General features: G+C 41.9%; 1 protein-coding gene across 3 annotated transcripts in view; it reads left to right on the top strand.

The window, feature by feature from the left end:
• The window catches only part of CPLANE1 (ciliogenesis and planar polarity effector complex subunit 1), a 93,896-nt gene that overhangs the window by 12,904 nt on the left and 59,599 nt on the right, over nt 1-21,393 (top strand). For all 3 annotated transcript variants that reach the window (XM_037063197.1, XM_037063196.1, XM_037063195.1), the window contains exons 11-21: nt 1,848-2,097; nt 2,706-2,861; nt 3,091-3,839; nt 4,399-4,607; nt 4,813-4,893; nt 6,826-6,990; nt 9,677-9,850; nt 13,516-13,744; nt 15,272-15,411; nt 17,052-17,269; nt 19,411-19,575. In XM_037063197.1, coding sequence (XP_036919092.1) covers nt 1,848-2,097; nt 2,706-2,861; nt 3,091-3,839; nt 4,399-4,607; nt 4,813-4,893; nt 6,826-6,990; nt 9,677-9,850; nt 13,516-13,744; nt 15,272-15,411; nt 17,052-17,269; nt 19,411-19,575 — 2,536 coding nt within the window. The remainder of the gene's footprint in view (nt 1-1,847; nt 2,098-2,705; nt 2,862-3,090; nt 3,840-4,398; nt 4,608-4,812; nt 4,894-6,825; nt 6,991-9,676; nt 9,851-13,515; nt 13,745-15,271; nt 15,412-17,051; nt 17,270-19,410; nt 19,576-21,393) is intronic.

The following is a 21,393-nucleotide window of genomic DNA, read 5'->3' as shown; positions in this document are numbered from 1 at the left end:
ATTTCTTTTTGTGGCTTAATCCTGGTGAAAATTTGACATTGTGGCTATGTAAGTATAAGTTATTTAAATACTCTATAATAGCACTAAAATTTTATTTTCTTTGATATAAAAGTTAATAAAAGTATGTCCTTTATTTTAAAATGAGAGTACTTAAATAAATTAAGTAACTCAATATGACTTGGCACATGGGTTCATGTACTTTTTTCCCCAAATGGAAAAAATTTTGGGAGATGGATAAAAGACTTTAGAAGTTAGCTAAATGTAAAATTTTATTTGTGAGATGGGGTAGCAATTGGCTTTGAAGTTAGATCAAAATTTGTCATGGTTCTTCTACTTATTTGTTGTGGGACTTTGGGTAAGTCCCACGAAGAGGTTCTTTGAGCTTCTTTCTTTTGCTGTGAGATGAAGAGAATGATAATTGGTTGAGGAAATAAAGGATGTTGACAAAAAATTGCAAAGGCCTTTGAAATTAATTTATCCCCTTTGCTTTACAAAAAAGGTGTATGTCCTTGATTAATATTTAGCAAAAATTGACGCTTAATTTTTAGCAACAGAAAATTCTAATGGAAAAACTTGTCATTTCCTTTAGTGAGACTATTTTTTCTTAATTCTTATAGTCTGATTCATAATTGACTTTTCTCACATTCTTCTTTAAAATTAATATTTGGGTACTTCAAAATGTATTATATTTTTATTACAAAAATAATATTATTTTAAAAAAATTAAAAATCAAATGTTACAAAACTAAGATAATTATTAACATTTTAGTGTTATCCCCAAATTAAAAATTATATAACTTTATCATAATACGTTTCCTTTTAAAACAAAATAAATGATATATGCTGTTTTCTATTTTGCTTTTTTGGTTTAGCAGTATATCCTATATATTTTTCCATGAAGTCATTTTTAATGGTTCTGTATATTTATGGTGGAGTGTCCATTTTATAATCACCCAGTCTTCTGTTGTTGACTATTTGGCTAATAAAATCTATATTTGAGTACTTCCCTCACCCCCCAAATCATAATATATTTTGATTGTTCTCTTTGTATTTATAAAGCCCCAAAGTTCGTAAGCAGCAAAGTGAATAATCAGAACCGAGCACAGTACCATAGCAATAAATACGTATGTTCATGTGGAAACTCAGTCAAATCAATCTTAAACTGATAAAATTTTACCCAGCCCTATCATCTCCAATTGTTCTTAGCTTTTTCCTTTCTCCTTTGTAACACTTACATGCATAGCTCATGATTATATTCTTATAAGTATATTTCAATGTATGGTAAAGAGAAAAGTTAAATATTTAACTCTCTTTAATATTTATTTATTTATTATTTATTTATTTATCTTTAGAGGGGAAGGAGAGAGGGAGAGAAAAATCAATGTATAGTTGCCTTTTGTGCATCCCCTGCTGGTAGTTAGCCTGCAAGGAACCGGCCTGCAACCCAGGCATGTGCCCTGACCGGGAATCGAACTGCGATCGTCTGGTTCCCAGGCCCGCGCTCAATCCACTGAGCTACACCAGCCAGGGCTTTAACTCTCTTTAATATTTAAAGTTAAATATTTAACTATATTCTTTTCTGAAATAGTTTGTATAAAACTAGTTTAGAAATTAAATAGTACAATTTAGGGAAAATTTAAAAAACATGTAAACCTGTATGTTATATAATCGCTTAAGTTTTCCTTATAGATATTACACATGTAATATTTTTGTGCTTAATTTGCTTGCATGTTCGTCATTCTGTAACTCTGAATTGTTGTTTTGCTTTTTCTTTGGAATAATAAATACCTTTGTTTTCTTTAAGATTTTTCTCTTATTAATTCTTGAATTTTGATGTGTGTTTGCTAGACCACAGCAGTTTACATGTAAAGATTCAAATAGTTCTGCGGATTCATCAGCTTCGGAAGGCGACCCCATGCGACAGAGGTTCTCCGTGAAAGCACACTCGCGGCTACCCTACCTCCTCGTCTCCGACGGGTACATGGTCACAGCCCTGCGTTTTCTTGACAACCTCTCTCCGTCAGTGTTCGTGAGAGCCCTTCTGCTTGATTCAACCCAGAGGCTGGAGAAAGCATACCAAAGTGTGAAGTTGTCTAAGGTAGAGAGCCTTTAGATATCGTTAGTAAAGATTGCCTTATTTTTTTAATGTGTCTACTCTTTTTTTTTAAGATTTTATTAATTTTTAGAGAGAAAGGCAGGGATAGAAATATCAATGTGTGGCTGCCTCTCATGTGGCCCCCATTGGAGACCTGGCCCACAACCCAGGCATGTGCCCTGATTGGGAATCAAACCTGCGACCCTTTGCTTCACAGTCTGGAGCTCAATCCACTGAGCCATATCAGCCAGGGCAAGATTGACTTATTTTTTTCAAATTTAAAACTATATTTCTCTGACTGTTGTGGTTCAGTGGACTGAGTGCCAGACTGGGAACGAAGAAAGGTCACTGGTTCAATTCCCAGTGGGGGCACATGCCTGGGTTGCAGGCCAGGTCCCACGGTTGGGGACCTGTGACAGGCAGCCTGTTGCTGTGCCACTTACACATGGATGTTTCTCTCCCACTGTTTCTCCCTCCCTTATCCTCTGTCTAAAAATAAATAAATAACATCTTAAAAATTTTTTTCTTGGGGTGTATACAGCTGTCTATAGAACTTTAATTGCTTAGAATAGAACTGCTGATAAAATTTTGCTCTTGGGAATCTTCTGTAGCCGAAAGGCAAAGGGCTGAGCTGGAGATCACTGGACTCCCTAAGGTCGAGCCTGTTAGAGCACCAAGAAGTCGAGTGTTCAGTTGATCCTGCTGTCCCCAGATTCTTGCAGGACGAAGAAACAATGGAGTCACCTGGAAAACCAGCAGATTTGCAGGTACTTAGTGGCAGTGTTTTATTCACTTTGAACAGTTACTTACTGATGTTATGCCAAGAGAAGATTTTTTGTTAAAGATTTTGAACTTGTTAAAGGAATTGTTAAAGGAATTCCTTGTTAAAGGAATCTTGTTAAAGATTTTTCCCTTGTTAAAGGAAGAGAAATTTGAGAACGCCAAGTGATTATATTTGTAAGGTATTAAGTATAATTTTTTTCACTCATGTTTTAGGATTTTGAAGCAGAAGAAACTAACGAAAGTGCATACTTTCCAGACAACTTATCCTCTTTTTGGAACCAGAAAAATAATCCATTGTTTAGTAGTGCCAAGGAGGGAAGATTGGAATTTGCGTCTATGTTTGATACAATCCATGCAAAGGATAATACTGAGGCATCAGACAGAACCATTACAGAACTGCATTCTGTCCAGAAAAATCTCCTTGCAGCCTGGACTATAGGAATTTCAAAAAATGTGAAGGAAAAACATTTAATGTTAAATTACACAGTAGTTTGTATTACTCACTTTTTCTACATTCTTCAGTTTATAGAATGCCCTTTCCCAAAACTTGACCTTTTTTTAAGCAAAAGCCCAAAACAGAATGCATGGGTACTATGTATCTTTCAACTTGTTCATCAGTGCTTATCAGCCCAGCCCTGGGCTGTGGGACCCGGCCACGTGGTGGGGCCGGTGCTGAAGCTGACCGCCCGCGCTGTGAAGCTGCTGCTGCCTGGGCCGCAGCAGGGCCCGCCGTCCTCAGAGCGGCTCTTAGCCTGTTTCCATTTACTCAGGATGGTAGCTGATCATTTAAATGGCACGTATCGTCTTCAGCCCGAAGTTATTTCAGCATCAAATCAAGACTCATTGGTGGTACCCATTTTTCAAATACTTCAAGATAGTCGTGCTCGGGAAAACTGGTCTTGGTACTCATCTTTAAAGACTCCTCCTCAAGCAGTAAATCTTGGTCAACAGCCAGGCCACAGGTATACTTTCTTTAATATTGGGGTACCATCAGCATTACAGTTTTTTTCCTTTTTAAAAAAATTGAGCTATAATTCCTATACTGTAAATGTCACTAAATTCAGTGATTTTTAGTATAGTCACTAGGTTGCAGAACTATTGGACTAATCCCAGTATATTTTTATCACTCCCAAAAGAAATCTTGTATCCATTAGCACTCAGCACTATAGACTTTATTTAATCTAAAAATATTGCAGGACTTATGTCAAATGTTATTCAACACACATTTTATTAGCCTTGGACAACCAGGATACTGGTGAGAGATTTTGGTTTAGGTAAGTACTATAGAAAAATGACCACAAGTACATAAAGCATTTGTGAAAATTTTAAAAATACATTGTATATAAAACTGTATATTTGATCAGGGGACTTTGTGTTATATTTAAGTCTGATCAGTGTGTATGTAAGTATACTAGTATGTCATGACATCAGTGAAGAATGTAGCAACAACAAAAGGCTGTACTGCTTCTTACGTCCCTAGTGTAAAATTTGGTTTTGATGATTACCCAACTTTGTATGCAGACTGATGGTCCTCTGGAGAGCACTGTATAAAAAGGCTTTGTGGTATCAAACACAGTTAAGTCACAGAGTTCCTACAGGTGACAGACAGTTAACCGAGAAGATGGCACAGGAAGCAGCTACTGTCCAGTCCCTGTTATGTCACGTACAGGCTGACCTACAGGCCGCTGGAGTCTGCTTGAACCCGACCTTGGAGCTCAAGTCTATTGAAGGTCAGTATCTTTATAAACAGTTTTCTAACTACATGAATAAGTAATGCAATGTATAGCTAACTGGGCTTTGATTTTTTCAATTGGTTACAATTATTTGTTTTTCAAAATTTCTGGCTGAGCTGTATCCAGTGAGTTTTAAAACAAAGTAAACTTGTATAAGGTAATGTAATTAACCATAGCTAATTGTTGATTAAAAACTTTGTAGGGGAAGAGTGTTTCCTGTTAGGATCCTATGAAAAGTCTGTCCAGCTGTGGAAGAAAGCTCTGCAAGAAACCCAAGAAAATGGTAGGGTGGGGGATTATTTTTAAATAATATTTGCCATGGTAGTGGTGGGAATGCAGTTTAGCAGGCTCTGGAGCCTAAAACTAGCTGAAGCTTTCTGAGTGCCGTATTTTCTTAGTGCTCAAATAGAATAGTGTATTGTAAGAGCCTTGACTGTCGGATGCATCTCTTTAAAATTAGTCTTAGTCTTGGATTTGTAGGGCCCATAAATTTTGTTATCTACAGGTAAGGCATCTTCTGTCCTTCTTTTACTGCTTAGTGATGGACCATGTGATTGATTGTTGATGGGGGATATGAGATTTAGATCATAAATAAAATCGTGTGAATTTTTGTAGGCTTTCTTTGTCATTTAGAGGGACTGCAAGTATCTAAATGAGACACTGGGTCAAAGGTTTTATAACCTTTCACAGACTTAGGGAAATGTGGAGTTCTGGCTCTCTACCCTTAAGTAGCTCAAACCTAACAAGCTCTGGTGCTTAGACTTATTGTGGGGTTAAGCATGGGCTGCACAGAGTTCCTGCTGGGCGCAGAGGGGTGTGGGGTCCAGGACCCAGTGACAGCTGCTGTGCAGTAGGGCCGAGGGCGTGACTGGGTCTCAGAGCTGGCGACCTCAGAGCTAGCCCTGACTGCAACCGCTGCATGGTCAGGTTCGTCCAGTTATTGAGTACCTTTTCTGATGGCCAGGGCTCCGTGTGTTTCATTCATTCACCTACTGAGCCAGTCTTTGTCAAGGGCCTGCCCTGTGCCTCGTACTGTATTAGGCCCTGGGAATCAGTGAAATAAACAACTTTACCCGCAAGTTGCCCAGGGGATTATGTAAACGAGGAGCGATTTTCTCACATCCTGTGGCAGGTGCTGGGAACGGAAGTCACAATTGATGGATAGTCCACAGGTTTGAGCAGTTGGACTTGTAAGAAGCCTCACGTAGCTGTTCTCAAGTCTGGGCGTTGTCCAGGTGGATGGAGAAGGGTGGCCCCAAGGAGTGAGGAGTCTGAGAAAGGGCTTTCCCAGTGAATCCGTTGCAGGCCTCTCATTCCCACTGTGTCCCTGAAGATGGCTTCTGCTTCTGGGGACCGAAAGTGACAGTGCTGCCCAAGGAGGAAGTGTATTTCTCTTTCTGGCTGAAGGCAGGACGGGCTTTCTCTACTCCATCCTCCTCAGTGCACTGCTTCCGACCCGAAGGCAGTCACGCACCAGGCAGCAGGTGCTGCAGCGCGGCCATCGCCCCTGCCTTCCAGGCAGCAGGGAGGAGGAGGAAGGCAGGCGAAGGCGTTCCTTCCAGCTGAGTTTTCCCCCTTTAAGCAGCATTTCTGGAAAGTTCACAATAGTATCTCTTGGTTCAGAACATAGTCACATTTTCACACGGTCACATCTGGTGAGAAATTGTGATCTGGGTGCATTGAGACCCCGAATGAAGCTGGAATTGTTTTACTCGGGAAGAGTGGGTAAGGGACCGGCAGCCAGCAGTCTCAGTCCCAACCGCCCTCCAGGTGTGGCCAGAACACCTCTCTTACTGGTTAGTGCCTCCCCTCCTTTGGGGAGTCCCTACCGCCATCTGTTTGATATTTGTAGGGTTTCTTGGGAGTTGGGGGGCCACCTTGCTCCCCTTTGTTGCAGACAATGTGCGCTTGAGGTGGGTGTTGGTGAACCTTGGTGCTGAGCCCGGAGGGTTCACGGCTCTCCTTGGATACATCCTAGGGCCTGATGACAGAAAATATGACTGTTCAGGACCTAAATGAAGAACAAAGTGTTGCTCACCTAACTTTTGAAGTGCCTTATATTGAAACAGATACAGAAAGGCTCACGTAATGCAGGTGTTCAGCTTGATGAATTTTCGCAAACTGAACACTCCTCGAGTGTCTACCTAGCACTCAGGTCAGGAACGTGACCTTGCTGACAGGTTTTTAATGTACGCTTCATTCTTTCTGGTTCAAGGAGGAAGACGGACCTGTTTTCTCCAGACACGCTATTACCTTTCTCTTTTGTACTGCCACCTGTACAGCTACAACTTTAATGATGCTCAGGGATTGTGTGACCAGCTGGTGAGAGAAGTGCTGACGTGGTCCCACCTGCCTGTGAGGGAAAATGGAGATAGTTCGGGTATGTGTTTCAAAAGTCAGTATGTTTCATCTTATTGATTTTTATTTATAGGTTTAGGTAGGATATTGCTTATACATGAAAGTTGGTTGTTCTGCCCTATTAGGTTTAATTTTGGACTGGCAGCCTCTCACCAGCAAGAACCTTCTTTTTTAAAAAATATATATTTATTTATTTATTTATTTTTAGAGAGAGGAAGGGAAGGAGAAACATCAGTGTGTGGTTGCCTCTCATGTGTCCCCTACTGGGTACCTGGCCTGCAAGCCAGGCTTGTGCCCTGACTGGGAATTGAACCAGTGACCCCTTGCTTCACAGGCCCATGCTCAATCCACTGAGCTACACCAGCCAGGGCCTTTTTTTTTTTTTAATCATTGAATTTCCAGGATTCAGCAGCAATTGCCTACTGATCTAATTGTTTTCTCATAGCCACATTTGTTAGACATAGTACTAGGTACTCAACTATTTTTTCTTAATAAATTTATACTTAAATGTTATTTAAGGTGCATTGGTAAAGTGATGAAAATCACTTAGTGAAGTGTTCTGAGTCTTTTACAAATCTGTTTGAGGCTGCAGAGTACTTGGATTGCCATTGTAAAAAGAGTCGCATTTGATTAAGCAAACCCAGCATGAAAGGTCATACAAATGAACATGCTGTGCAGGTCAGTGCATCTGAAAAGGCCCATACAGCCCACGCCAACTCTGTATCTTTTTTCTTTAGATTATTTTCTTTTAGAGAGAGGAGAAGGGAGGGGAAAAAAGGAAAAGAAACATCAATGTGCAAGAGATACGTTGATTGGTTGCCTCTTATACTGGGGCAACCAACTGGGGACCTGGCCAGTAACCCAGGCATGTGCCCTGACTGGGAATTGAACTGGTGACCTTTTGGCTCGCAGGCTGGCACTCAGTCCACCAGCCACACCAGCCAGGGCTATGCCCTCTTAGGTTCATATGGTTTCAGCTACTGTTTATAGATTTCTTACTCTTTGTGATTTTAACCTTTTTAAATTTTTATGTTCGTTATGGGAGTAATCCATGTTATTCTAGACAATTTTGAAGACATGGAAAAGTACAAAGACAAAAATCAGATCACTTATAATCCTATCACTCTTTGTGTATGTGTATTTATACGTGTATACTTTGAGGGCTGTATATTCTGTTCTGTAATTTTTTAAACAAATTATTGATTTTTTTAAAGAGAGTAACATCAGTGTGTTTCCACTGATTTATGCATTTATTTGTTAATTCTTGTATGTGCCCTGACTGGGGATCAAACCTGCAGCTTTGGCATATTGGGACAGCACTCTAGCCAACTAAGCTATCTGGCCACAGCTCTATTTTGTCATCTTTTAAAATTTCATATTGTGATACTTTCCAATGTAAACAATGTTCATTTTATCAAATCCATTAACCCTTTAAAAATATTTATTTATTTATTTTTAGAGAGAGGGGAAGGGAAGGAGAAAGGGAGAGAAACATCAGTGTGTGGTGGCCTTTACACACCTCCTACTTGGGACCTGGCCCACAACCCAGGCATGTGTCCTGACTGGGAATCAAACTAGTAACTCTTTGGTGTGTGGGCCAGTGCTCAATCCACTGAGCCACACCAGCCAGGGCAACCCTTTTTCTTGTTACTGCACATTTAGGTAGTTGCCGTGCCACCTGGTTACTGTTTTTAATAATGCTGCATTGTCCACAGCTTCCTGTGAGCATTACTCATCATTTCTTTAGGATAAATTTCTAGAAATGAGGTGCCCGGATTACAGAGGATCCATGGTTTTAAGACTTTTGATGCCTAGTGTCAAACAGAGTTCTGCTAGCTGTATATGAGCAAAAGGCGTCTTTAAACTTAGAGTGACCAAATGAAAAATACTACTTAAAGGCTAACAGAACCTTCTCAAGAGTCCCTTTACACACACACACACACACACACACACACACACACACACACACAATAATCGTTAACAGTACTTTTGAGAGCCTACTACATTGCAAGGAGGAGTGGCAGGTACTGGGGTTGTAGATAGAAGAGGCCTTTACTCCTATAGAACTTTGTATTCTTGTGACTGACCATGCACCAAGGGACTTCTGGGAAGCAAAGGTATTTTGCTGTTGTTGGGGCCATGAAATTCATAAAAATTACAGTTAACGTAGTATTTTTATGTATTTGGTAGTTTTTAACTATTTCAAATTCCTGAATGCCAGTATACAGTTTTGAGTTTTGATTCTCAAATAGGAACGATACATGTTTGTTTCTGTTTGTTTCTGTAAGAAGCACCCCAGGAATCCTGACATAAATCCCACTCCCTCAACCCTGCCTTCTCCCTCCACCCAGTTGGTACTGGTTGGGACTCATACAAGAAGCAACCAGTCAGTGTTTCTCACTCACATTGATCTTTCTCTCCCCCACCTCCTCTAAAAAAAAAATAAGCAAACTCTTTAAAAAAAACCCTAGTAACTTAAAGTTATAAAAAGTTCCTAAGTGTGTGTGCTCATACTTATGAGCTAATTATTTTTGTTCTGTTGTCTTTAAGAAGTATAGATACCTATCATAAATTAACTTGTACAGGCCATGGGTCCTCATCTAAATAATTAATTATGATTTTTTTCTTGTATGAAGTCGGAAATTTAAATATTACTGCTTTTGATGGTTCGATCGTAATCTCCTTTGGTCCTGTGCTGTGTCCCTTAGTTCCCGAGAAGCCCCGCTGCGAGCCGGGGGTGACCGGAGGGGCGCACCCAGAGGCAGCAGTGCGGGTGATCCAGTGCATGGCCCGCTTCATGGCCGCCTACTTCACCAACCGGCAGCTGTGCGTTTTGCCGCCTCACAGCATCAACGTCCTTCCTCCCCTTCATGTTAACAGAGGTAATACGGCAACCAAATAATTTTCTCACCTTGCCTTTGCTCATAATATTCAAAATAATGTTATACAGCGACCATCATTCTATGCATATGACACTGTTACACCCGAGTGCCTGACACAGAGGAGACACACAGTGACTATTTGTGGAGGAAAAAAGTCTGAGAAAGCTATTTGCCTGGGTTTGTTTTTATTGAATATGGATTTTTAAAATTGCAACTTTTGGACCAGTTAATATTTATAAAGTTTTCATTTTTAAAGTAAAAGGGTTGCCACCTTCATTTATGTACAGATTTAACAAATTTTGAGGATACTAACTTAGAATTCTTTTCATTTGGACTATTTGCTTTTATAATTTTATTTGGATCATTTCCTTGGCTCTATTTTATTATTTCATTGACGGGGTCAAAAATGGACCTAATCTCTGTGCTGGATGGCCGCCCTGCTCCCATGGAGATGAACGCATGCACAGATTCCCACGATCGCCATTCATTCTACTGACTCCCATTAGGTGCCCTGTGTGCCAAGCAGTGTTCTAGGCGTTGGCGATGTGTTAGCTTGCACCATATGAAATTAATAATATGAAAACATCTGTAATTTTTGTTTGAACGTTCAAAGCAGACTTATTCTAACTGCCATGAACAAAACAAAAAAAAATATATGTTCTTCTATGGAGTTCGTACCTAATAGGTTGAGACAGGAAGTTCAGTAAATGAGTATATGAATAAGATAGATCAAACAGTAATAACTAAACAACCAAAAAAAAATCAAGTTGCAAAAAAAACAACACTAATAACTGTTGTGCAGAGAAATGCAGTGGAGTAATGCATTGTGACTGAGAGGCTGTCTCAGATGGTGAACTTAGGGACGAGCTATTTGAAGGGGGACCTTGAAGCTGAACTCTTAGTGATGAGAAGGAGCCAACCATGGACGCATCAGTACTTACGGCATTATAACCTGATCTTGTGCGAAAGCCCCAGAGGAAGAAGAGACTGAAAGAAAGACTCGGGTGACTGGAGCATAGAGGGTGGGGTGGGGTGTGATGTGGGGTGGACTCAGAGGTAGGTGGGGCCGGGGGTGTCAGCCAGGAGGAGGAGTCTGAATTTTAAGTACAGCAGGGAGTTACTGGAGTGCTTTAAGCAGGAAACAGCAGGAACTGGTAAATATGTATAAGCATATGTGGGTGGGTTAGAGTGGAAGAAGATGCAATGTAATTAGAAGCTTAGCAGAAGTTGGAACAAGTGGTCAGCAAATGCAACCAATCACAGGCCCGTGCACAGACCCATGCATATCTGTTCAGTTCTTCTGTAGTTGTCCCCGGGTGTGGGCAGGAGCAGGGGCGACCCTCACCCACTGGGACACCTCAACAGGAGTGTTAGTCCCGAGTCTCCCCTGGGGTTCTCAGGAGGTTCTGGCCCCTAGAGAGCCATGTGTGAGTAGGATCAGAAGGGACATTTCCTAGTGGGTTAGTAGGTCCCTATTTCCCTGGGACCACCTGAGCTGGTCCTGACCTGCTTGTGGCTGTGTGAGGGAGCTGGTGTGAGCAGAGAGACTGGCGCTGGGTTTCTTCCAGGACCAGCAGCTCCCAGACACCCCCCTCCCCACTGCCCCGCACTCCCCTCCCCCGGCCCGGTCCTAACTCTGACTTGGAAGCTGGAGAACAGCCTGGGCTCCACTCGCTCACCATCATGCTGTGTTTTCTGAGACTCAGAAGTGGATTTTTTTATTTCCTTGTACCTTTGACATTTGTTGTTCTTGGAGTGGTTTATATTTAAGTCCTCTTTTTTTGGTCACAGCCTGGGTATTGATCACACATTGCCTATTTGTGATATTAATGTTTCTGACAACAAATTGTATCCTTAGTCCACATTATTGTAGTGAAAAAGATGGGTAGTACTGCATTTTAGAAAAATGTACGTGGGGGCAGTGATCAGTAAAATCCTGGTACTTAGAAAATTTGTCTCCAATTGTTTTGTCTTTCTTGCCCTGCAGTATTTGTAGGACTTGCTGTTTGCTCATGACCTTTATCTTGTCTTTAAAAAAAGATTTTATTCCTTTTCGGAGAAAGGGGAAGGGAGGGAGAGAAACATCGATGTCTGAGAAACCATTTAGTCGCCTCTCACACACCCCAGGGTAGAACCTGGTCCACAACCCAAGCTTGTGCCCTGACTGGGAATTGAACTGGCAGCCTTTCAGGTTTATGGGCTGCTGTTCAACCCACTGAGCCACACCGGCCAGGGCTCCTGATCTTTACCTGTACAGATCACTTTACATACTTACGGAAGACTGCTCTTTATCATATTCTAGGAAGAGAGAGGATAGAATTATTGAATTGTTTTTGGACAGATTCATACACATTCATAAAAGCTGAGGGGCACACCTTTTTATACCCTATATAGATATCTTCTCAGTGAGAGAGAGGGTAGGAGAGAAGGCTTTGCCTTCTCTTCCTATGCTTGAGACTGTGATTACTGAAAATTTAAATATCTGAAACTTTGTATATGTCCATTAATTTATTTGATCTCCTTGTATCTTAAAAATGATATCAGCAGGCTTGACTTAGAGTACATTTCATGCTAACCTTTCTAATCAGAACTAGTGAGTGAATATATTGGGGATTTTTGGAGTTACTTATTCAGTGTGACATTTGTCGTGTGAAAGTCACATTTTCAGAAGATTAAGTCACTCACATTCTGTAATGGTACAGTGCCTTCCTCAGTGAAGAAAAAAAGGCACAATCTCGTCAGCCTCCTGGCCGCCTGTGCACAGCCAAATAATCAGGTGCTGGACTCTAGATGTTCTGTTTCTGTCCCAATGTGTCCAAAGCTGGTAAACAGTTAGTGCCTGGTGTGGGCGGAGGCCACATAGGTCCCCTGAGAACCCAGCCACTTCACTTCAAGGAGCAGAAACCCACATGCACCAATTTTACGTTGCGGGAGGCAGGGAGGGGGAGGGAGGGAAAATCTTAGCAATATGTGTTTTTACAGAAATAATGGTTCAAGGTGCTTATTTAAGTTGCTTTAATTGGGGCAAGTACAGAAAGGTGGGGAAAAGCATGTTGCCCTTCATGTTTAATTCCAGGCCAGATTTGTGGTTTAGTCAGGAGTGTCGAAAACCACACTTCCCAACTTTCTTAAAAGCACTAATATACTGAACACTTCGTATGCTTGGGTATTACCGCAAAGAAGCTTCTTACCGCATGACATTCTGAGGAAAATTCAGTCTCTGCTCTCCAAAGTTCGCAATCTAGTAGGAGAGGCAGACGTGTGTTTCAGAGCAGCCCAAGCTAATAAACTGTACACCGTGACCCAGTGCGTTTCAACGTGCCTGCCTTGGTTTATATGACCTGACACAAACGTGTCATTAAACTGTATTTACCTTTATTTTGCACCGTGCCCTCGGATTCTGCCTCTTCTGTCGCTTCTCTGCTCTGTTGCATTTGCTAAGAATGCTGGGACTTGCCGCATGACCTCCTAACAAGGCACATTCCTCAGGGTTAACGTGTTCTACCACAGCTTTCTCTCAAACGATTAGTTTAGCCCACTCTGTGTGCATCTTCCGTGTTGTGGTTTCGTGTAGAAGATACTGATTGAGGAGTTACACGTAGCCACGTAAGGAGGTGGGAGTTCTGATATGCGGAATTGTGATGTCCATTTCCTTTAACTTGCAGAGTGGCCCCTTCGGTTCATCCCCCTCCCGCACTCGGAAGTGGCCCGAGCTGTGAGAGAGCAGAACCTTTCCCACGTGTGGACGGTTGAATATGCCCTCGAGCTGTTGTTTATTGGGGGCCTGGTTCCGGAAGCCGTGTGGTTGGCGCGTGAGCTTGGCGACTGGAAGACGTCTGTTTCAATTGGCGTGGCCTTCCAACTGTTCTGCAAACTGGACGGCAGTTTCACGAGGTGTGTGTTTTTAGGCAAACTTAAGGAATAGTGTAACAGTATCATCTAAAGTATTTTTTACTTCTTTTGCACATTCTGTGGAATTCTTAGTTCAGCATTGTCCAGTCGCACTTCTTCAGGGATAGAAGTGTTCTGTGTGTGCTGTCCAATGTGGTGCTAGCCACGCGTAGCTATTGAGCACTTGAGGTGTGGCTAGTGAGACCAAGGAACTGGATTTTCAATCTAGTTTTAATTCATTTAAATTTACATAGCTACGTGCAACTGGTGGACACTGTGTTGGACAGCTCAGCAGCTTACTTATTTGTATTAAAATGTTTATTTACAACATGTATTTGTTAGCAGTGCTCTCGAACAGCTTATAGTCAGTGGAAGGGTTAGTCTGTCCCAAATAGGATTCAAGAGGTTGTTTTTTTTTTTTAAGATTTTATTTATTTATCTTTAGTGAGGAAGGGAAGGAGAGAAGGAGAGAAATATCAATGTATGGTTGCCTCTCATGAGTCCCCTCCTGGGAACTGGCCTGCAACCCAGGCATGTGCCCTGACTGGGAATCGAACTGCGATCGTGTGGTTCCCAGGCCTGTGCTCAATCCACTGAGCTACACCAGCCAGGGCTCGAGAGGTTTTTTTAAAAGATTTTATTTATTTACTTTTAGAGAGAGGGGAAGAAAGGGAGAAAGAGAGGGAGAGAAACATCCATTGGTTGCCTCTCAAATGCCCCCAAGTGGGTAACTGGCCCACAACCAGGCATGTGCCCTGACTGGGAATCAAACTGGCAACCTTTTGGTTCACTGGCTGGCACTCAGCCCACTGAGCCACACCAGCCAGGAGGGCAGGATTTGAGTTTTAAGCTAATCAAACTAATCTCTTTATTTTAACTTTTCTGAATATTATGGAATTGCTATGTCTTTAATATTTTTCAATTCAATAATTACCCATACATTTACTTGTTAAGCAACCTTTCTATGCCAAGCTATATGCCAGATACCACAGTGAATACAAGGTGGTACCTAGTATGTATGCTTAAGGCAGTCATAGTTTAATAGAGAAAACAGGACACAGCATTATTATAGTTTATGGGCCACAGCAAGGAAAGCCCAGTGGTGTGGGGAGAGCAGAAATCCTGGGAAGCGGGGCAGTGAGGATGGAAACACTATGTAGAAGATGTTATCTGAGGTGGGCATTGAAAGGAAGGTAGGATTTTGATGGATTGAGTAGTTGCAGGGAGAGAGAACATACCAGACACAAGCGAAGACATATGTATGGCAAAAACCAAGTTGGGTTCTGTTTGGCTAGAGTACACGGGTAGGGCAGCAGGGGAACCAGGGTGGGAGACCCGTGAGCGCCGGGATGGTGGAGAGCCGAAATCCTCGTCTTATTGTGGTGTTTCCTGATTACTTCCTCCTTAAATATAGGATGAATGAAGACGGTGATTTTCACTGTTTCTTAAACTTTATGTTTAGTTCTTGATGTGTGAATGTTGCTTTTTTCAAATTTGGAATTATTTCTCCTAACTCAATGTGATTTTCAGGTTCAAGAAAAAGGGTCAGAATCTGCCACTAAACATGACTCCAGCACAGATTTTCCAGGAAAAACTCCAGTGTTTTTTAGGTCAGCCAGCCTCTTTGGAAGCAGAAAACGAAGCGGGATCAAAATACAAACAGTTTACAGGTGCGTTACCTTCATGTGGTCTGGTACATGTATCAGGGTAATTAATGTAAATCTGTGGACCCTGGCTGGGGTGGTGCAGTGGCTTGAGCGCCAGCTTGTGAACCAGAGGGTCGCCGGTTCAGTTCCCAGTCAGGGCATGTGCCTGGGTTGCAAGCCAGGTCCCAAGTAGGGGGGCGTCTGACAGGCAACTACACATTGATGTTTCCTTCTCTTTCTTCCTCCCTCCCCCTCTCTAAAAATAAATAAATAAAATCTTAAAAAATAAAAATAGACTAAAGAAATTAAGTGAAATCCAGAGATTAGAAAAAAAGAAGTAAAAACTCAATGTATTCCATCCCTGGATGTTTACCCAAGAAAAATAAAAACAGAGGACCACCCAAAGACCTGTATTTGAATTTTCTTAGCAGCTTTTCATGCTAGCCAAAAACTTGAACAACTAAAATGCCCACCAGCTTGTGAATGGACAAATATATATCTATACAGTGGAACACTGACTAATAAAGAAGAGCAACCTGTTGATAACATGCAACAGTGTGGGTAATCGTGGGCCCTTTATGCTGAATGGAAGAAGTCAGCAACAAAGACTACTTACTGTATGATTCCATTTGTGTGACATCTTATAAAAAGCAACACTGTAGGGTCAGGACACAGATCAGTGGTTGCCTCAGAGTAAGGGGGCACCTGACAGCATTGGGGTGTAAGACGACTTTCTGAGTGATGGAGATGTTCCTGCAGAGCTGTGTGGATTTGTGGAAACTCATTGAACTGTGTACTTAAAAAGGGTGAACTTCAGTGTAGGTAAACCATACCTCAGTAAACCCATTTAAAGACAACAAACTCAACAGGTGGTTAATGAACTAGAAAAGGAACCTGAATTCTCTATACAAACACACACACAGTATATATATAGAGAGATAAAATAAATACATACAAAATAGATACAAAGGAAAGAACTGGAAAACATGACAGAGGAGTTAAGCCTCAGAGAATATAAATCGGAAAACATAGCACATGTGTGATAGGAGTTTCAGGGCATCCTACCAAGTTCTGGTGAGTGGGTGCCTTCTGAGAAAGGGAGTGGAATATGGTTCGTACTTGGAAGTCTCAGCTATATCTGCAACATTTTATTTTAGAATATAATTTGAATATAGCAAAAGTGTTAATATCAGTCAAGGATGAAAAGTCAGTGCCTGAGTGTTTTCTGTACTTTCAAGTATGTTTGAAATATTCTAAGTCATTGTTATTAACTTCTGTAATAAAAGTACTATGGTGAGAGCACTAATAAGAAATTAAAAGATCACTATTACTCTCCTACTGCCTTCACACAATGTTGTATATTTTGGTGTCTTTTTTGACATTCATTTTTTGTACTAATTTTTTGTTTATTATTTTTGACTCATCACTGTGTTTCAAAAATATATTTGTTATATAGTTGTTATTGCAATGCCATATAACTTTGGAAAAAGTATATATGGTATTATAGCCTATAATCTTAAAGTAACAGAATAGTGATTAAGTTTCTGTCCAGAAGTTTGGATGTGTGCATGCCAACCACTAGGTTCATTTCTGACAGTCTGCTTCTTCAGAATGAGAAGTACAATGTTCATCCTTATTATTTTGCTTAATTCTGTGTTGGGTAGATCCCATCGAAGAGGAAGATGTAAATCTGCTGTTGGGTGCATTGCAAGAAGTGTTGAAAGCAGCAGTCATGGCCGATGCAGACGTCCTCTCGGAGACCTTTCAGCTCCTGGTGAACTCGGCCAAGGACTTCAGCAAGAGACTCTGGGGCTTAGTGCCCATCGGCTTGTACCTTCCAGCTCCCCCGCTGTATTGTCCTCAGCCAGCTGTTCTGAGTGAGGTAAGCCTGCCCTTTTCATTTAAAGTGGATTTCGTCCAGTTCTTAAAACTATCAACTTGATAATAAAAAAGCAAGCTCCGGAGACAAACTTCTGGACCCCAGCTCTGCCGTTTATGAATTCTGTCGTTTTACACAGTGCACTTCAACCGTTCTACGTACAATGCAGATGAGGATAAGACTGCGGCATCACTGGGAGGGTTAGCTGTGAAGGCCTTTTACCTTAGGCCCCAGGGCGTAGTGAGTGTTCAATAAATGTTAACATCATTGCAATAATAAAACAAAATTGAGAGACATTTCTCTAGATCCAGATTTTAAAACCATAGACATTTGTTTAGGGTAACAAAGTAACAAATGTCGGGATTTGGAAACCATACGCTATTTCAGCCTTGTATTTTTCTCATTGTCTTTGCCTCTTCTGAAAGACTTACTTTAATTTTCCTTTGATTTGAAAGGTCTTTTTTTTTCTCCTGCACTGTTCAACCGTAATTCTGTTTTATAAATAGCAATACTGTATTCTTCTCAAGAACTTTTCCTCTGCTCTTATTGAAAATCATAACATTACAATTAGCTGTTTTTAAGATTTGAAGTGTTAATGTAAATTATTTACATTGAAATTATTTTAACATGTTACTATTTTGAAGTGATTCTGGCATTGTTTCTTTACTAATTGTTGTTGCAGTATTAGCAACTCTTATCTGTATCTACTTCTTTCCTTTTTTAGAGTTACAGTCTCAATTGCTGTATTTAGAGTATTCCTTATTTAGAGTTACAGTCTTAATTGCTGTTTCAATATGTTAAAATATTTCAAATGTAATATATTACAAAGAGAAGGAATAAATAGTTCATGGTATTTCTCAGTGATTCTTCTTCCCTCTCGTGTCTGAGGCTTCAGCATTTGGTGTGGAAATTGGAATCACATTGGAGGCATTGTTGGATACGTTGTGCTGATATTAGTTGGAGTGGTTACTATCCTTACTAGTGCTTCATTTATCATTTTTGTTAAAGTAAACCTCAGTGGTAGGATTTCTACTAATTGTCACTCTGTATCTATCAGAATCCTTTGGGTTAGGGCTGCGTAGTAGAAAACAGTCAGAATCGACTGGCCTCATTCTGCCTCTGTTAATGCCACCAAAGACGGGGGATTCTGTCTCGTTTGCTTTCCAAGGTGTCAGCTCCTAAGGCGGCTCCCTTTGTGGGAGCGAGAGGGCTGCCGGCACCTTCTAAGGGCACCTTGTCCATGGCCGTGGAGAGGGAAAGGGTACAGAAAAGCAGTGAAAGTATTTCCTTCCGAGCGTTCCAAGCAGGAGACTGAGATTCACTTTTCTGAGACTGATTGAGGTCACTTGCCTGCCCTTGAGTCAGTTGACCTTGGCTAGGGACAGTGCAGGGCCTGCTTAGCCTTCCCTGGAAGCTGGGAATCATGCGGGCTGTGTAGGGGAGGGGCAGATATCTGGCTAAAAACAGGACGCTCACACGTGGCGGCAGTGGGAAGCAGACGTTTCTAACGCATTATCTCCTTTTCGGGGAGGTTAATCTTTACTGACTTGAATGGCGTCTTTCAAGAAGCGTTTGTCGGACCCTTCTCCCACACGCTGGACTTCATTCTGTGCACCGCGACAACACACACACACACACACACACACACACACACACGAGAGGGCCTTTGCTCCGGGGTAGTGCTCAGTGTTGTGGGAAACGTGTGTACACAATGCAGAGTGAACTAGTAAAAGCTGTAAGAGAGAGGTCTGAGCAAAGTGCCAGAGTAGCCCAGGGGGAGGGCTTGGCAGAGGAGCTGACGCTGAAACAGAGGACGGTTTGTCCAGGCAGAGGGAGGAAGGGCCTTCTCCTGGGAAGGGCTCCCTGCAGCTTTGGGCCTGTGGGGTCAGGGGTGGTGGCCTTTCACTGTCGTGGGGGAGGGCTTGGGGTCGGGTGGTTAGCCCCCCACATCGTTTGAGGGGAGAGAAATGTGTTCTTAGCACTAGGAACAGCTATAGTTGAAATCTCTGAGGCTAAGCCTCAACATCTTTTTTTTTATAAATCTCCAGAAATGTTCTGGTTTCAGAAGCACTCTCTTATTTTCACCTCAACACTTTGAATTCTCATATGGCTGGCTATAAATTTTGTTGCTTTATTTTCTCCAGGAAGATGGTGATGATCTCCTTTTGAAAGCTGAGAAAGAGAATCGCCAGAAGCTGTCTGGCGTCCTGCAGCGCCTCCTCTTGCTCTTCCGGGCAGCACGCTGCTCCTTCCCCGCGGCGCAGTGGTACATCCTGCAGCTGCGGCGGGCCCGCAAGGTCATGCAGAAGGTATGCACCCGCGCAGCCTGTTTCAATGTGCTACTGTTTATTACTGTCAGTAGTAGTGACATTTCCCAAAGGGGCCCTGCCCTATAGCCATGTTGAGATTTACTAGCAATGAGCAATCTAGACAGACCAGGTTCTTTGTGCTGAAAGGTGAGGACTCTGAACTGGGTCTTGGTTAGTCCCATCCTGCCTGACGGTAGAAAGTCTAACCCAGTCCGCTAATTTCAGGTAGTGTCAGTTACATTTCTCCCCCCACTTCAATCACTGAGGATTAGAACTCAGTTCATGGTTTTCTCTGACTTCTCCCCGAGGTGTTGCCTGTGTTCTGGGGTGCTTATGTAAGGTCAGATCATGGAGGCTGAGAGCTAGCCTCTGGCTCTGTGTTTCCCTTCAGCGGTCTCCACCTGCCTGTCTCCCGGGCGGTCTGCCAAGGTGAGCAGTTCACTGTGACCTTGGGGCCGTCGGCTCCTACACTGACTGCCACCTGGCTGGAGCTGCGTTCTTGTCTGATCTGCAGCCAGAGGGGACATATGCGCTGTGTCCCTCATCCAGCTACAAGTCCTTTGTAGGCCTGGAGTGTGTCTCTCTGTGAATGTGGAATTAAATATTAGCACCAAATAGCCTTAATTTGGCCCTTGATTATTACCTTTAAAATAAGAATCTACAACTTTTTTTAATGGGACAGACCCCCGAGAGAGGCTCTAAGAAGTTGCTTATCTGGTTGGTTTTGAAATTAGTCTTTTTTAGAGAGAAATGTTTGTATTTATCCTATAACTTACCATCCCCCAATTTTTAAAGTATATTTACTGAGGAGAACAAAGAGTTTTCCTCTATTATTGAAAGATTGGTTTTAATAATTTCAGTATATTGAAACTGAGTGTTATAGGAAACTTTATTTTACAATTGTGTATTGTAGAAAACTATTTTTAAAGATTTTTATGTACTTATTTTTTAGACAGAGGGGAAGGAAGGGAGAAAGAAAAGGAGAGAAACATCAATGTGTGGTTGCTTCTCACATACCCCCTGCTGGGGACCTGGTCTGAAATCCAGGCTGTGCCCTGACTGGGAATCAAACTAACGACCCTTTGGTTCATAGGCTGGCACTCAAATCCACTGAGCCACACCAGCCAGGACTGTTGTAGAAAACTGTAGAAAACTTTTTTAAAAGTTATAAATTATATTTGCATTGAAGTTTGATCTTACCAACTCCTGACAATAATCTCACTTAATCTAGTTTCAGTTAATTCAACTAGTGTGTAAAGACTGTGGACTCTGTTAAAATCGGCACCATAGCTAAAGACATTTCTCCTCGTAAAAAATTTTTACAAGTACTAAATTACTTGTTAAAGCATGGTGCAAGAGGTAGTCCGATGCTATTAATGCCTTAATGTGGTATGATGGACCTTTGCAGATGAAATTAATATTACTAATTGGCTGACCTTAAAATAGGGAGATTATCCTGGTTTATGTTGGTGGGCCCAGTGTAACTACAGAAGCCCTTAAAGCCGAGAAGGGAAGCAGAAGAGACATCCAGTGAGATTCAGTGCAAAAGGAAAGCCAGAGAAAGGAGGCAGACGGGGAGACTAGAAGAGTGAGGGCTCGGCCCACCTACTGGCTTAAGAGGGTTGAAGACCAGGCAATGAAGGCAGCTTTTAGAGACGGAGAATGCCCCCGGCCGATATCCAGCGAGGAAACGGGAGTGCTCAGTCTTACAACCACGTGGAACGGAATTCTGCCAACACGCTGAATAAGTCTGGTGCATGTTGTAGCGTAATTCAAAAGAGCTAGTGAAGGTGCAGGGAAAATGGCAGAGTAAGGACA

This window comes from Sturnira hondurensis, unplaced genomic scaffold (genome assembly GCF_014824575.4).
Source record: "Sturnira hondurensis isolate 20B ecotype Veracruz unplaced genomic scaffold, ASM1482457v3 Scaffold0014384, whole genome shotgun sequence".
In the NCBI taxonomy this organism is placed as follows: domain Eukaryota; kingdom Metazoa; phylum Chordata; class Mammalia; order Chiroptera; family Phyllostomidae; genus Sturnira; species Sturnira hondurensis.
The sequence above is the reverse complement of the archived record's forward strand: the minus strand, read 5'-3'. Positions and strand labels throughout refer to the sequence as shown.